This window comes from Lepidothrix coronata, unplaced genomic scaffold (assembly GCF_001604755.1).
Source record: "Lepidothrix coronata isolate B3197 unplaced genomic scaffold, Lepidothrix_coronata-1.0 Scaffold351, whole genome shotgun sequence".
NCBI classification, from domain to species: Eukaryota; Metazoa; Chordata; class Aves; order Passeriformes; family Pipridae; genus Lepidothrix; species Lepidothrix coronata.
In genome coordinates this window covers 469435-486386 of record NW_016690531.1, presented here as the reverse complement: position 1 = coordinate 486386, position 16952 = coordinate 469435, and the positions used below count along the sequence as shown (strand labels likewise).

Genomic DNA, 16952 nt, shown 5'->3' with positions numbered 1-16952 from the left:
CCCCATCCCATCCGTGTTACCCCCCTAGACCCCCCTCCTCCCTCGCCGTCCCCGCCGCGGGGGTGCCGTGGGGTAACACCGACACCACCCCCCCAACCCCGACCCACCCCCGCAGGGCTCCTGCTTCCAATCTTCCCGGCGGGAGAAGTACGGCAACGTCTTCAAGACGCACTTGCTGGGGCGGCCGCTGGTGCGGGTGACGGGGGCGGAGAACGTGCGGAAGATCTTGATGGGGGAGCACCACCTGGTGAGCACCGAGTGGCCCCGGAGCACCCGCATGCTGCTGGGACCCAACACCGTGGCCAATTCCATCGGCGACATCCACCGGCACAAGAGGAAGGTGAGCGTTGCCACGCGAGACGAGCCGGGGAGGGGACGTGGGGGCGCGAGTGGGGCGTGGAAACACCTTCCCTTCTTCCTTTCTCCACTTCTTGTCTCCTTCTCCCTTTTTCCCCTTCTTCCTTTCTCTCCTTTCTCTTCTTCTCTCCTTCTCCCTTTTTCCCTTCTCCTCTACTTTCCTTCTTTCTTCCTTCTCCCCCTCTCCTCTTCTCCCCTTTTCCCCTTCTTCCCTCCTTCTCTTTTTCCCTCCTTCTCTTCTCCCCTTCTCCTCTTCTTCCCTCCTTCCCTTCTCCCCTTTTTCCCTTCTTCCCTCCCTCCCTCCTTCTCTTCTTCCCTCCTTCCCTCCTTCCCTTCTCCCCTTTTTCCCTTCTTCCCTCCCTCCCTCCTTCTCTTCTTCCCTCCTTCCCTTCTTTCTTTCTTCCTTCTCCCCCTCTCCTCTTCTCTCCTTCCCTTTCTCCCTTCTCCCTTTTTTCCCTTCTTCTCTCCTTCCCTTCTTCCCTCCTTCCTTCTTCCTTCCTTCTCTTCTTCCCTCCTTCCCTTCTTACCCTCATTTCCCTTTTTCCTCTGCCTTTCCCTTATTTTCCCTTTCCTTTTCTCCTTTCCCTCCTGCCAGGGGAGGTCCCTCTTGGGCTCCCCCCACGATCGTTGCTCTGAGGAGTTCAAAGGGTCGCTGGGGAGGCGCGGGGGGGGCACACGGGGGGCTCTGCTGAGGAGGGGGGTGTTGCCCCTCTCCCCCCTCCATCTCCACCCCCTCCCCGTGCCCGGTGACACGCGTGGGGGGGGCACTGCGGGGGCAGCGGGGCCCGGGGGGGCTCTTAAAAGGGCGACGAGCCCGGCGGGCAGAGGGTGGGCCCGGAGGGGAGGGGGATCCTCCGGAGTGTGCCCCCCCTTTGCAGGGACACCCCTCGGGGTTCATCTTGCTGGGGGTGGTCTGGTGGTGCCGAGCGTTCCCTCGGATCTCAGGGAATTCGGGGGCCTCGGGATGAAGCGCGAGGGGGGACTGAGCCGGTTTGGGGGGGGGCTGAGACCTTCTTGCGTCGCCCCCTCGGTGGTCTGGGGGTGAGACCCCCCCTCTTGCAGCCCCCAAGGCGGGTGGGGAGCACAGGGCAGCTGGTTTTGGGGGTGCTGAGCCCCGGCAGATGTGGGGTTGGGGTCCTCGTGTCCCCCCGTGGCTGTGGGGTTGGGGTCCTCGTGTCCCCCCCGTGGCTGTGGGGTTGGGGTCCTCGTGTCCCCCCGTGGCTGTGGGGTTGGGGTCCTCGTGTCCCCCTCGTGGCTGTGGGGTTGGGGTCCTCGTGTCCCCCCCGTGGCAGGGGCGGTGGCAGTGGTGACACTGGTGGAACGACTGGTGGTTCTCCCATCCTGCCCTCCACAGGACAGGCTCTTTCCCAGCTGGATGAGGGCAGGGAGCGGATTTGGGATGGGGAGGTGTGTCCCCCATCTGTGCAGTGTGGAGGCAGCAGTGCTGGCACAGGCAGCCCGTCCCCAGTGCCACCAGAGTGTCCCCATCCCTGCCCCGGGGCCGGGTCCCTTCTCCTCTCTGCTCCAGCAGGATTTCCTATTTTGGTGTCTGTGAAATCCCTTCCAAACCCTCTTTGCTCCTGGGGGACACGATGAGAAAACAAACAGCACATGACACCCATTAGTCGCATTTTTCAATGTGACACCACAAGAAACAGCAGCACCGTCGATCCCAACCCCGAACTCGACAAACCCAGCGCCTGCAATTTGGGAGTTGTTTTTTTTTTTTTCCTTGAGGAGGGAGGTATTTTTTCCAACCTTGCTGTCCAAGAGAAAGGGCAGGAGTTCACGGGGCTGCCTCCACCAGGGAGCAGAGTTTGGGGCAGGATTGGGATGTGGAGAGCGATGGATTTTCCTCGGCAGCAGCTTTGGCTCCTGTTTATTTCCCCTCGAGGGATCAGGCAGCGATTTGAAGGTGTCTCTGTGCTCCTTCCCTGCTTCTTTTTTATCCCTCTGCACAGCAAGATTATTCCTTGCTGCTGGAAAGTGGCCTTTGGTTGGGATCTCCTTAATAAAACCACGGAATTCAGCCCTCAGGAACAGACTCAGGGGAGGCCGGGAGAGCGTGGGTTATGGGAGTGGGGGCATGGAAAAGGGAGTTCTGACCTTTGTGGGATCCCGGTGGGTTTGTAATTTGTCCCACAGCTCGGGTGGGCACTGCCAGCCCCAGGAAGGAGCAGTGCCAGCAGCACAGAGCAGGGACAGCATCCCTCCCTCCACAGTTCTACCCGGTGCCCTCACTTCAGTGTTTTTTCCTAGTGGGAAACACATGTCCCACCCTAAGGTGGGAAAGCAAATGCTTTCGGAATTTTCTGAGTCCAGAAGCTGGTCTGGATCTCGTGAATTTTCTCCTCAAAGCCCTTTTTCCTCCCTGATTAGGTATTAGATATTGGGAAGGAATTCTTGGCTGGGAGGGTAGGGAGGCCCTGGCCCAGGTTGGGCAGAGAAGCTGTGGCTGCCCCTGGATCCCTGGAAGTGTCCAAGGCCAGGTTGGAGCAACCTGGGATGGTGGGAAATGTCCCTGCCTGTGGCAGGGGATGGAACTGGATGATCTTTAGATCCCTTCCAACTCAAACCATTCCATAATTCCGTGGGTTTTGGCATCACACACAATCCCAAGCTGGCAAGGATCCTAATTCCTGTTTAAGGGGTGGCTAAAGCCTCCTGGGAACAGGTATTCCAACAAAACACTGTCCCAGGATGACCCTTTCTCCTGCTCTCACACCTTTGCTTCGAGCTCCAGCCAACCTTTCCAAACACTTTCCCTGGATCAGCAGCTCTGGGGACGCTCCAGAAGCTCATTATTCTTTAATCTTCCTCCTTCATTGTCGTGAGGTTGAGAACATGGGACTGAGCTTGGGAAATCAGGGGGATTATTCCCATTTCTTCACTTGATCTCCTCTTAATTACCGCTTTTGGGAGCTGAGCATCTTGTGCATCACTCCTGAATCGCTTCTCCCCTCCAACCCATCCCTTGCCCTGCATTCAGAGCACCCAGAGATCAGGTGAACCTGCTTCTGAAGGGGAGAAAACCGAGCATTTTGTTCCTTTCAAGACTCAGATGACCAGATGAAAGCTTTTTCCAGGCCAGGTACCTTCTCCCTGCCTGTGTTCATTAACCCTGAGCTTCTGCTGCCGTTAAATTGGCTTTTAACTCTCCCCACCCTGAGGCTCTGAGAGGTCCAAGGAGAAAGAACTCAGATCACATTTAAGATTCAAGGTGCAGGTTTTAATTTGTACCTCCCTCTTGACCTGCTGGAGAACTGAGCGAGGAACTTGTGGGCAGAAGGCAGGTCTTTCCCAGAATTCACCAACTTTCCTAGTAAGGATTTGAGTTCTAAGAAGAACTTGAAAAGAATCGGAGCAGCGTGAAAGCTCCAGGCAGGGGAGCAGTGGGACTTCCTGGGAAACCTTTTTTGGTGGCTGGTGATTCAGTTTAAAGCACTGTGGGGCTTTCTGGAGCAGCAGTTCCATCCAGCTCTCCCATTCTGGTTTGTGCCTCCTCTCTGAGCTCGAGCCTTCACGGGCTCTTTTCCCTTTCTCTGATCCTGCCAGGAGTTGAGGTGTAATTTCTCAGGAGATCTCGGGATTTTAGCAACACAAGGAAAGGTGGAGCGTGAAATCCATGTTTTCACCCTCCAGCCACCGGGGTCACCTCTAGCTCTTGTCCAACCAACCCTTCCATGGCCAACAGCTCTGATAAGTCCTTGTCATCCTTCCAAAAGCATTTCTTTGCAGCAGCCCTGGCAGACAGACACTCTTTCCTCCTTCCCTGGCAGAGGAGCCGTGGTCTCCTCCCGGTGGCACAGATTGTCACCGAGATGGGAAGATGAGCTCCAGCAAAGAGCTTGAAAACCCAACATGTTCTTGCAGGAGGTTCCTGGGAGCTCGCCAGGAACCGGCTGCTTTGCTGCTCCATGTGTTTTCCAAGGAGCTTTCCAAGGAGTTTTAGCTCTTCGGTGTAACTTCGGGATCAGCAAATCTCGGATGTGCTGTAGGACACTTGGGGGGGGTGATGGGATGACTCAGTCTCTGGAGCTCTTCTCTCAGGTTTAAGTTCCCCATCTCAGCTGGTTTGCAGGATCCTGCACGGATTCATTATCCCATTCCATAAAGGGGGTGAATCTCCTCTTCTCGGGGCTCCCAGAAGCGTTGATCCCGTGGGTGCCGATAAAGGACTCGGAGGTGCACGTGTGGAAGGTGCTCAGGAGGAGCAAAGCCACATTGACTTGGCTTTCCCATCCCCAGCTTATTAAATCTCCCCTCCGGGAACCTGTCAAAATTCATAGAAATTGAGGAAAACATCCCCCTTTTTGGGAAATGAACTTTACAGTTATTAGAGAGGGCGTGGAGTCAGCTGGGAGCAGGGATGTGCCAGTGGGGTGGGATTGAGTGGAAGAGCAGGGATGGCCTGGAGTCAGCTTGGAGCAGGGATGTGCCAGTGGGGTGGGATTGAGTGGAAGAGCAGGGATGGCCTGGAGTCAGCTTGGAGCAGGGATGTGCCAGTGGGGTGGGATGGAGGGTGGGAGCAGGTCTGGCCTGGCTCAGGGGGGTCACTTTGTTGCAGATGTCACCTCGTAGGCTCTGCCCTTGGCCTCAGATGGAGCTGAGAGATAAGAGCAGTTTACAAGGGGTAAATAAAAGCGACTCCAAACTCAGCTACTCTCCTGAGATAAATGTCCATGACCCAGGCTGTTCCTGCTGGGTCATGGAGCTGATGTGGTGTTGGAGAAGGACCTGGGCCACCCCTGGGGCAGCTCCTCCCTCCATGGTGGCATTCCTGTCTGAAATGCCCTCCCAGGTGACTCACAGGAGTAACCCCGTTGTCCTGGCTCAGCACGGACACGTCTTGGCTTTTGGGAGGTAGATCCCTGTCCCTCCCCACCACAGGGAAGGTGCAAATCATCCCTTGGGCTCAGAGGGGACGTGTCCCAAGGGATGGGGTGAGCAGGGATGGACCTGGCTGAGGCTGCTCCTGCTCCAATCCCCGGAGCTCTCCCCGTCCTGCTGCGGGTTCGGAGGCCCAGCCTGGCTGTTCCCTCCACCCTTCAAGCACAATTCCCATGAGGAGAGGCTGAGGGAGCTGGGGCTGTTCAGCCTGGAGTAGAGGAGGCTCAGGGGAGACCTCCTCACTCTCTGCAACTCCCTGACAGGAGGGGGGAGCCAGCTGGGGGTTGGGCTCTTTTCCCAGGCAACCATCAGCAAGACAAGAGGGCTGGGTCTTGAGCTGTGCCAGGGGAGGTTTAGGCTGGAGATTAGAAAGAATTTCTTTGCAGAGAGGGTGCTCAGCCATTGGAATGGGCTGCCCAGGGAAGTGGGGGATTCTCTATCCCTGGAGGTGTTTAAGGACAGACTGGATGTGGCATCAGTGCCATGGGCTGGGAACCACGGCGGGGTTGGATCGAGGGTTGGACTGGATGATCTCAGAGGTCCCTTCCAACCCAGCTGATTCTATGATTGTGTGATTCTGTGATTCTCACATCTGTCCTTGGAGGCATCTTCAGCTCTCATTTCCACCCACAAATCCCGGTGGGATCAGTGCATCAGCCCAGGCTTTGGGAATGTCAGTCCCTGGGTCAGTCTGAGCCGTAAGAAGGGCCGAGCAAACCCGCTCTTAGGCCTGGCCTAGCACGGGTTTTATGGGATTAAGGCTGGAATTCAGCAGAGAGGGAGGCACTGAGGTGCCCCTGAGGGACCTCACCATCTCAGTGGAGGAGGAAATGGGAATTGGGAATGGCCAGGACTCACAGCCCCGGGGCCAGGAAGGAGATTCCCGGCGCAGGATCCGGGGAAGGTGGGACTCAGACTTTCCCTGGAAGCCTCCAGCCTTGGCAGGGCAGCGCCGGCCTGGTGCCCCAGCCCGGGAATCCCAAAATAGGCACAGCTGGCTTAAAAAAAGGCACGGGGAGAATAAAATCAGAGCTCTCCTTGGGCTGGGGAGACGTCCCAGAGGCCGAGACTCCGGGAGGAAGCAGACAGTGGAGCTGGAGGAACGGCCTGGTTTGTCTCACTGTCCAAAACTCCATCGCTCATTAACACACCACAATTAATGTTCTGCCTCGCAGGCACACGAGTGTTGAGCTTATTAGCACCAAGTAGAAAGGTCTGAGGCTTTAATATCGTTTGCAAGAGGATTAAGAACACAAAAGGGGCCATAAATTTACGGCCAAATATAAACCAGCTGCTGTGGGCTGGACTGGGGAGGGGAGGGAGGGAAGGATGGGGATGGGGAGAGGGAGAGAGGTGGAGGAGGAAGGAGGGATGGGAAGCACTGGGAATGTACCTTTCCCTACAAAAAACCATCAACCAGGTAGTTAAGAGGGGGTCTTTTTAGGGTTTTTAGGGTTTTTTTCAGTGTTTTTAGGTTTTATTCCATTTCCATCAGAGGGAGGGAAGGATGGGGATGGGGAGAGGGGTGGGAGGAGGAAGGAGGGATGGGAGGAGGAAGGAGGGATGGGAAGCACTGGGAATGTACCTTTTCCTACAAAAAACCATCAACCAGGTAGTTAAGAGGGGGTCTTTTTAGGGTTTTTAGGGTTTTTTTCAGTGTTTTTAGGTTTTATTCCATTTCCATCAGAGGGAGGGAAGGATGGGGAGAGGGGTGAGAGGAGGAAGGAGGGATGGGAGCAGGAAGGAGGGATGAGAAGCACTGGGAATATACCTTTCCCTACAAAAAAACATCAACCAGGTAGTTAAGAGGGGGGTTCTTTTAGTGTTTTTGGGGTTTTTTTAGGGGTTTTTTTGCATTTCCACCCAACCCTGCCGCCCCACTCCGCGTGTAAATCCCCCGGTGGAATAGAAACCATTCCCTGCCATCTGAGCCCCCCCAAATTGCATCAGCCCTCTCAGGTGGGCCGAATTCCAGCTGCCATGGGCTGGCCCGGCTCCAGCTCAGTGTGTCCACGTCAGGCTGCTGCCCTGGGAGCTTTAATCCATGGGCAAAAGCCTCTGGATCCAGGGAAAAGGCTCCCATTGATGGAGAAGGGCTCCTGCCCGCGGTCTGGGGGAAGGATTTGTCGGCTGGGTTGGCTCATTGACTTTAGACCAAACAGCCCTGTCATCTCCAGGGGTGTAAATCCAGGCTAATTCCAATGGATTAAAAAGAAAAAAAAAAAGAAAAAAAGGCTGAGTGGAGGCTCCTGGCTGGAAAACCGATTTTGTGGGTTTTTCGTGCTCCTTCCACCCCAAAATGCCCTGAGAGCTCAGGGCCTGCTGGGAGGAGCTGTGCTGTGTGATACCCTGAGCTGGGGATCCAAAATGTGGGATTTTCCACCTCCCTGTGTCATCCAGGAGGGAAGATTTTGGGAAGGTGAAACCCCTCCTTGAGCCGGGTGGAACCGGGTGCAGGTTCCACGTCAGGGCGGGAATGGGGGATACCAGGAGCTGATCCCAGAGGTGGGAGGGTGATTTAGGACTCGGGATCCCTCCTACCCTGTGTTTGCACAGCTTTGTGTTTTCACTCCATCCTCCTCCATCCTTCCAGGCGGCTCAAACCACCCGCGGTTTGGAAATATCCCGCTGGGAAAAGAGAGCTTTGGGATAACGGGATAAGGGTGTTCTCCGTTGCTCTGCCACTAAATGTGTCCATCCACCACCTTGTTCTTCAGCTTCCTTCTCCTCAAGGAAGGAGAAGGGGTTGCCTTAAACTGGGATCATCTTTTTGAGCGACCTTGGGTCGTCTCAACCCTTGTCCTCTCCTCCCTGGGCTCGGTTTGAAGCTCGGAAGAGCTTCAACCCTCGCTGATGGTCTGCAGGAGCTCACCAGGGACATCTCAGCCCCATCTCAGGTGTGTCTTCACCCCCAGGGAGGTCTTGCAGGACCTTACTCAGGATTTCATCGGCTTTTCCAAGCCTTTTTCCCCTATTTCTGCCTCTTGGTCTCTTGACCGTGCTCTGGAAGGTGTATTTCTTTCTTTGGGATGGATCATGGAGTGGGTGTTTCCCTCTCAGCCCCTCTGGGAAGGTGGCCACCCCTCACCCAGCTCCACTCCCAGCTTCTGGAGCTCCTGGCAGGAGCAAGGACTCTGTGCTGCCACGGAAGAGCACTTGGGCTTGGTTTCTTTCTTTCTAGGTCTGGCTTTGTCTCTAGGAGAGCCCCAGCTCTGGGTTAGTTAAACCTGTGGGACCCTTCCCTTTGGTCCCCTCTCCGTGCTCCAGGGAATGCACTGGGCCAGGAAAATGGGGATTTTCTCCTACTGTCTCTTTTCCATTGGTTCCAGAGGTGGATGGGACACTATCCCTGCTGCCTGGGAAAGCTGCTTCCCTCCCCTTCAGCTCTGGGAAGACTCTCATCCCCACACCACAGATCTGGGATTTGGTGTGTGGTTTAAACTTAAACAGGGGGTTGGAACTAGGTGGTCTTTAAGGACCCTTCCAACCCAGCCCATTCCATGATTCTGGAATCCCAGCTCACCCAACCCCCTGATCCTCTTAAAGGGCTGCTCTGACCTGCTGGGATTGCAGGATTTTCCTTCTCCACGGCTCCAAAGGCACCAGTCACAGGAGTGGGTGCGTGTCCTGTTATCCCTCCTCTTGGCCAGCTGATCCCACCTTTCCAATCCCTTCTCCCTGGCCACAGCTCCCATTCCATCGATGGGATACCTTCCTTTTCCCTCCTGTGTTCCATTCCCTCCTCGAAGGGCGGTGCCAACACAGGTTGATTTTTACCCTCCTCAAACCCAGGAATAAATGGGAAGAGGACACTTGGAGCAGCACTTCCAAACTGACAAATCCCAGTGTCTTTTGGTATTCCCATAAACTGGGCTAAGAGGCCTCAGTGGTTGTGTTTTCCTGCTGCTGGAGCCGTTTGGGGACACCAGGAAGTTTTGCAGAGGGAATGCTGAGACACACCTGGGGTGTCCTGCTTGCCCTTGCTCTCCCTGGGCCAACAAAGCCCCTTTATCCCAATATCCTTTAAGGGTTTGGGATCAGAAGCCTCCCATGCCAGGGGGAGGGTTTGTAGGGGAGATGCTCGGAGGTGGAGATTTTTAATCGTGGGGAAATGCGGCGCTTGGGCTCGTTTTTATTCGGAATTCGACTGGAAATAAGAAATCCTGGAGTTTCCCTGACCTTTTGTTTCTTTTTAAACGTTAAAAAATCAGGGATCTGGGCGACCCTGAGAGGGGCACGTTCATCCTAACGTGGCCCAGGGATGTTGGAATGATCTTTGCTTTTTTTCCAGCACTTTTTTTTCTTCCTGAGAACCGTTCAAATGTTTGTGCCTTTTGCCTTTTGTTCCTTTCCTTCAGCCTGGACGTTCCAGAGTTACCAGACTCCCTTTGGAGACAGGTTGGAGCATTCCTGAGGGATTGCTGGGAGGATTTGCTGCCTTCAGCTCCCCCAGGGCACCCCTCTGTGCCCCGTGGGCTGTGCTGTGCTTTGCCGGGCAACCCCAAAATTCCTTGTTTTGGGTGCTTGGCACCCGAAACTTGGCTTTTCCCTCTCCCTGGGCCTGGATTCCTCCATGAGGGAGCGTGGCAGGAGACCATGGAGCGGTCCCTGTGCTCTGTTTTTAGGATGGGGAGAAAAGGAACCAATTCTTTGCTGTGCGTTACAAGGTCGGAGCGTCGGGGCAGCAGCGGGATTTTATGGAAGTCCTCCCTCCTTGCGGTGCCTTCCCAATTTTTTTGCTGCGTTTTCCCTTTGTTCCTGCTCCCAGTACCTGCACAGCCTCTTGCCCACAAACCCTCTCATCCCTCTCCAAAGCTCCCAGGGTTTCCAAGCCCTCTGGAGCACGGGCCGGGGAGAGGCAGACATCCAGGCTAACGTGGCAACAGGACAAGGCTGGGACGAACCCCCTGGAAATGTTGGAAGGATTAGTGTGTGTCCAGGTTGAGGTGTTGCTTTGGATGCTTCCTGGCACATCCAAACCTCCAGCAGGGGCCAAATTCCTTCCTGAAAGCATTTCCTCGCTCGTTGCGCCTTCGTCGGGCCGGGCCGGCGCGGGCTGGATGGGATGCAGGTGGCTGATCCCAAAGTTTTCCTCCTGGAAAGGAGGAATGTGATGCTCCCTTCCCTCTTTGCTGTGCTGGTGTGCCGGGGGGAAGCGAGGGGCCCGAAAATCGTGGATGGCAAAAGGCAGGGAGCGATTCCGGTGCTCGGGGTGGGAAGGCTGGGCTGGCACCAGGGAGGGTAACGCCATGGAAAACATCATCCCTCTCCATCCCAACCATGCAACAAAGCCTTTTCCACGCGTGGAAAACCGGTGTGGAAGCCCAGTGAATTCCCTTGAATTCCCTCTCCTCCTTGCTGTGGTTTGAGGATGGGGCTGGGGGATTCTCCAGCTGGGACCGGGGGGGGGCAGTTTGCTGTCACTTAGAGCTGGAGCTGAGACACTGAGAAGGAATTTTTCTGCCTTAGGAAAACCATAAATCTCGAAATATCCTTTTTCCACTGCGAGGCAGACTCGGAAGGTTCCAGCCAGGCTCGCTGGGTGGTGGTGTCTCCCTCAGAGCAGGGTGTGCAGCGCGAATAAATACCCTTGGACAGACCAAATCCCCAGATTTGGCTCTTTTGGGAGGTATCACAGCGTGAAAAAAAACCGGGGGCTCCTTCCAACGTCCCCAAAAAGTCCTGGCTACCGCCCTGGCACTGCTGCGAGTCCCCGTGGCCGAGCGCCCGCCGCGGCCGCGTCTCGCTGTTAACAAAGCTGAGCATCCCCTCAGAGATGATTTTGCCTCTTGGCAGCGCTGGAACGACTCTTTAAATTTTTTTGCCCCGGTTCTCCTTGGCTCTGCCCGGTTTCTCTCCCGCGAGCAGCCGAGCAGGAGCTCGGCTCGGCCTCACTAGAGGGCGCAGGAATTGTAGGCTTGGGAAAAACGCGCGCGCGGCGGGGAAGGAGGTTCGTCGGGGGAAAGAAAAAGTTGGCCGCCTCTTCCTCCTTTTTAATCAACTGGAAAGATGCAGGGTTGAACTGGAGGTGACTGGAAGGGGATCCAGACTTGTGTCTGGCCGGGGAAGGATCTGCTGACATGTGGGATTAGGCGGCGTGGAGCGCGGCGGCGGCGAGCGGACGGGACGTCGAGCGTGGCCGGGAGCTTCGGGCTCGGGCAGGCGTGGGGTGCAGCCAGCTGGAGGGGCCTCGTGGCAGAAGGAGAGCTGGGAAAAGAGCGAGAAAAGGGGGGAAAAAAATCCGCCTCAGCCTCCCAGCGTTGAACGCTCCCCCTTTTTCGGGCTGGGCAGGTGTTGTGTTGGCCTCGGTCGGGGCCCGGTCTTCTCTTCCTGAGGGTCCTCCAGGCTGTGTCCTCGCTGCACATCCATCCCTGGGGCAGACTCTTCCCTCTTCTGAGGGTCTGGAGGGTGTGAATCCATCCCTGGGATTGTTCTCTATGCCGCAGCAGCAGTTTTGCAGCCTGGGACCAGAGACTTGTCCTTTTTTTCAGGGTGCAGGGGTTCCCCAAACACTGTGGCAGTGCCAGGAAGGACGAGGTCAGGAACCCCAAGGGCCACCTCCAGCAGGATGGTGGCTCCACTGCAGCCTTGGCACTCCCAGAGTAGAGTGGGAGCTGTGGGGAAACGGAGTCCTGGGAAGCATTTGGGGAGCGTGGGGCGATTCACTGGGAGCCTCTGTCCTTGTCCCAACTCCTCAGCAGGGATGCAGGGCAATGCCAGCCGGATGGGGAGATACCCACGTCCTTTCAGCAGCCCCTCTGAGCAGCTCTGTCCCAGCTGTCCTGCTGCACCAAAGCCCGGCGTCCCGCTCGGATCCTCCAGGATCCATCCCTTTCCCGGCTCCCTCCACACCTTCCCCCGCCCCCCAACAACGGAGCGGGCTCAGCTTTAGCACCTCCGGCTTTCCTTTGCCGAGCGGCTGCTTTTCCAGCGCCTCAGCCCGAGCAGCGCTTGCCCTTTCCAGGCTTTAAAAATAGCTGGAGGAGCGCGGGGAGGCGGCGGCGGCCGCCCCGTCTCGCGGCCCCGCCGTGCTCTCGCCGCCCCGCTGTTCATTCACTCGGTTCATTCATCCCCGCTCCGTTCATTCATGCCTTGGCTCGCCGTGGCCATCCGGGCACGGCATCTGTCTGCGGCCGCTCGGGCTCCGGGAGGGTTTTTTTTCCCTCCCCCACCGCCCCCGTTGTTGGCCGGGATTTTTCCGCGGGGAGCTTTTCCTCGGGGCTCAGCCCGAGCCCCGGAGCGCCGTGAAGCGGCTCTTGTGGAGCCTCCGGCGCGGGGCTGCGAGGGGGGACGGGGCTGTTATTTCACCAAACAAACTCCCGGCGAACCGCCCGTGCATTAGCAATGAGGGGTCGCAGCCAGGAAAATATTACCTTTCCCTTTGAGTGCTGACTGTGGAGGAAATTCTCACATTTACAGCTCCGGCGAGTCCGACGCTCATGGAAAAGAGGGGGCGGCTTTGATTTCGCTCCCCTCGTCGGGTTGATAACTTTGCAGCCCCCCCACCTCGCCTTGAGCTCCCCCCCCCCCTTCCCTGCTCTCCGGGGGGACCCGGCCACCCCGCTGGAGGCTCCCTCCTGGAATCCTGCTTTAATTTGATTTTCCCGGAGGCCTGGCATGCGGCGCTGCGTGTGCGTCCTGCCCCGTGTCTGTGTGTCTGTGTGTGTGTGTGAGTGTGTAGGTTAACGAAAAATAAACAAACGGCACGTTTTTTTTTCCCTCCGGTGCTCTCCGGGAGGGATGCGGCGGGAATGCCGATGAAAGCGCGTGCTGTGGGAAGGGACATTCCTGGCATTGCTGAGCTCCTCGTGCAACGCGTGGGCCCGGGCCCAAATTGGAGGAATTGGAGGAAGGAGCCGTGAGCGTCGGGGACCTGGGGAGGCCCCGTTGCTGCTCAGTGTTTACTCGCAGAGCTTAAATTAATGCTGTCTGCTGACATCAGGGGTTCTTTTTTTTTTTTTCCCGGATTCCCAAGGAAACCGAGGCCGGGTGCGAGCGCAGCCTCTGCGTACGTGCGTGTCCCTCCTCGCCGCCTGAGCCCCCCGGGGCTGAGTTCAGCCAGATTCCACAGGGATCCCAAAAGCTGCGGGATAATTAGTTTACTTAATTTTACATCCGTTAAGAAGGCGGTCGACGGGCTTCAATGTGGAGAGGAAAGCCTGTGTTTGTCTGTGTGGCTGCACAGCCACGTCAGACAGGAGAATCCCCAGGGGAGAGATGTTTTAGTAGCACCCGAATCATGGGATGGATATCACTGGGATCTGGGAGACGTGGAGCTGTGGGAAGAACCAGCTCTATCCATCCACTTTTCCCTGCCATCTCTGGTTTGCTCCGTTGTTGCCCAACGTTTGTGGCGGTCGTGGTGAGGATCTCTGGAGGATCTGGCAGCTGATGTTTCTCCATCGACTCTATTTTTTTGGCAGACTTTTTTTTGGGGAATTGATGATTCTGGGCGATGAGTTCTGGCTGATGACAAGCACAGGACGTTTTTTGCGGTGCCCGTTTTTCCCTGTCGGGTCTCTGTAAAATAAAACCCTCTCCTCGCTCCCTTTTCCGCAGGTTTTCTCCAAAATCTTCAGCCACGAGGCGCTGGAGAGTTACCTCCCCAAGATCCAGCTGGTGATCAAGGACACCCTCCGTGCCTGGAGCAGCAACCCCGAGCCCATCAACGTGTACCACGAGGCGCAGAAGCTGACGTTCCGCATGGCCATCCGCGTCCTGCTGGGCTTCCGCATCCCCGACGAGGAGCTCGGCCGCCTCTTCGAGGTCTACCAGCAGTTCGTGGAGAACGTCTTCTCCCTGCCCGTGGACCTGCCCTTCAGCGGCTACAGGAGGGTGAGAGACTTGGGATGGGTCCCCCACCAATCTGGGGTTAAGGGGGTGGTGGTTGATCCGCCCCTCGCCGGGTTCTCCTCGCCCTCCGACCTCTAGGGATGAGTCCGTTTTGGGTTTGGTGGAGAAGCGAGAAAAAGGTCCGTCCATTGAGTGGTTTGTTGCAGAATACAATCAGGACTCGCCCAAATCGAATTATTTTTATTCAATTTTTATTTTATTCAAGTGTATTTTTATCTCGCTCGGCAGTTTTCCTGCATTTTTGTAGTTTGTGGGACCCTTCTCCTTTTAATTCCCTCCCTGTCCCTGCAGCGAAACAGCTCAGCAGACCTTCTAATTCTGAGAACCATTCTAGTTTTTTGATGGATGATGCAGAATGAAAACACACCAAAAATCACAGACCAAAAAAAAAAAAGCAACCAAAAAACCAAAACCTTTTTAATTTTTTTTCACGGGGAATTTTAGCAACAGAAATTCCGGGGAGGTTCAAATTTATTTTTGTGATATCACTGCAATTTTTTTTTTTTTTCACTGATATTTGACCACGTGGATGAGCCCAAGCACTTGCAAGCCCTGAAGCGCTTGCAGGAGCAGGTTAACCCAGTGCAGCTGCACTCCCATAGGAATTGCTTTACTGGGACCAGGTGATAAAACTGCTTGGGAAGACCATTATGCTCCTGGGGAAGAGGATCCTTTGGGATGAATTGGCTTTCCTTTGAGAGGCAATTTTCCCAGGGGCTGCCACGCATCCCAGGGCGAGCCAGGGGCCTGTGAACTGGTGCAGCACTGGGGCTCCCACAGCAGACCTGCCATTTACACCTAGGTGCTGATTACTCCTGCCTGTAATCTCAGCTCCTCGGGCTTTACTCCTCCTGCCCAGGGAACCACCTCAGCGTCTTTATGCCCCTCTTTGAGCGTCTGCAATCGCACTTTTATTACTCAGCCACGTTGTCCTGGGGATGGTGCCGGTGGTGCTGGCGTGGGCTGATGGTTTCCTGCTCCACAGGGAATCCGGGCACGGGAGACGCTGCAGAAGGGGCTGGAAAAAGCCATCCAGGAGAAACTGCAGAACACGCAGGGCAAGGACTACGCTGATGCCTTGGACATCCTGATAGAGAGCGGGAAAGAGCACGGGAAGGAGCTGACCATGCAGGAGCTGAAGGTAAAGATCTCCCCGTGGACACCTTGCTGTGCTCGGGGGCTCCCCCAAGAGCAAGGCTGAGCTGCTCCGGGGAGGAATTTTTGGGGCAGACCTGGGATGGTCAGGGGATCATGACGTGTCGGTGGAGCTGCAGGTGAATCCTGGTCTGGTGGATTATGGTGCCGACAAACCAGTTGTTCCATTTGCAGGTTGTGCTCAGCCCTTTCTAGAAAGCATTGTGTAGAATTGTGGGATCATGAAGGTTGGAAAAGACTTCTGAGGTCATCAAGTCCAACCTGTGACCCAACACCCCCACCCCTACCAAACCAGTATCGTGAAATGGTTTGGGTTTTGAACATTTCCAGGGTTGGTGACTCCACCACTGCCCCGGGCAGCCTGTTCCAGTGCTTGACCACTCTTCTCTTCCAGTGAAGAAATTTTTCCTGATGTCCAACCTGAACCTCTCCTGGCACAACTGAAGCTTTCAGCCCTGACCAGTTTCACCCCTTGCCCCCATCCCCTTCCACGGCACCTCCTTTGCAGGGCACGTGAGCCCTCAGCAGGTTGTTCCCTGGAGCAGGGTCAGGGCATAAATTGTCCATGATGTACTGTCAAGATCCATCCTTAGGGCTTTTTCTCCATTCTATCTGGTCCTCAGCATCCTCTGAGGCTTTGTGGGAAGCTTCCCATGGTGGTTTTCCCAGCCCTGACCCTACACAAAGAGTGATCTTGCAGTTAGACATGAGCAAGGTGTGGCTGCCCCTGGATCCCTGGAAGTGTCCAAGGCCAGGCTGGAGGGGGCTTGGAGCAACCTGGGCTAGTGGAAGGTGTCCCTGCCCACGACAGGCGGTGGGACTGGATGATCTTTGAGGTCCCTTCTGATCCAAACCATTCCATGATTCTGACTGTGACTGATTGTACCCTCATGAGGTAACTTGGCCCCTTTGGACCTTAAATCCTTGGTTGAGCGGCTGTTTTTTGGGAGATGTTGTGGCTGCCCCATTGCTGGAAGTGTCCAAGGCTGGATTGGACAGGGCTTGGAGCAACCTGGGCTAGTGGAAGGTGTCCCTGCCCGTGGCAGGGGCATGGAATGAGACGATCTTTAAGGTCCTTCCTACCCAAACCATCTATGGTTCAATGCCCAGGCTGGAGAGCTGTTGAGTATTAAGGTGCCCCATGGCAGCCTCTGTGCCTGACCCTTGACATTCCGTGGACGCTGCCCTACCTGTCCACGCCCTGGCTCTCACCCTGGCTCTTCCCTTGTCTCCCAGGATGGCACCCTGGAGCTGATCTTCGCCGCCTACGCCACCACGGCCAGCGCCAGCACCTCCCTCATCATGCAGCTCCTCAAACACCCCCGAGTGCTGGAGAAGCTGCGGGAGGAGCTCAGGAGCAAAGGGATCCTCCACAACGGCTGCATCTGCGAGGGCTCCCTGCGGCTCGACAACATCAGCAGCCTCCACTACCTGGACTGTGTCATCAAGGAGGTGCTTCGGCTCTTCACCCCCATCTCCGGCGGGTACCGGACGGTGCTGCAGACCTTCGAGCTGGATGTGAGTGCTGAGGGACACGAGGGGCAGGGACTGAGCTCTGCTCTGGGGGGACCAGGGACAGCACCCAGGGAATGGCTGGAGCTGTGCCAGGGCAGGCTCAGGTTGGATCTCAGGCAAAGGTTCTTCCCCCAGAGGCTGGTTGGGCACTGCCCAGGCTCCCCAGGGCAGTGGGCACAGCC

The 16952-nt window shown here is 56.3% G+C and overlaps 1 protein-coding gene across 1 annotated transcript in view; it reads left to right on the top strand.

Annotated features, from left to right (window-relative positions):
* Window positions 1-114: 114 nt before the first annotated feature.
* LOC108509287 (cytochrome P450 26B1) overlaps window positions 115-16952 on the top strand; it is a 20747-nt gene continuing 3909 nt past the window's right edge. Inside the window, exons 1-4 of the mRNA XM_017838647.1 lie at window positions 115-340; window positions 13807-14082; window positions 15086-15241; window positions 16492-16773. Coding sequence (XP_017694136.1) covers window positions 230-340; window positions 13807-14082; window positions 15086-15241; window positions 16492-16773 — 825 coding nt within the window. The 5' untranslated portion in view covers window positions 115-229. The remainder of the gene's footprint in view (window positions 341-13806; window positions 14083-15085; window positions 15242-16491; window positions 16774-16952) is intronic.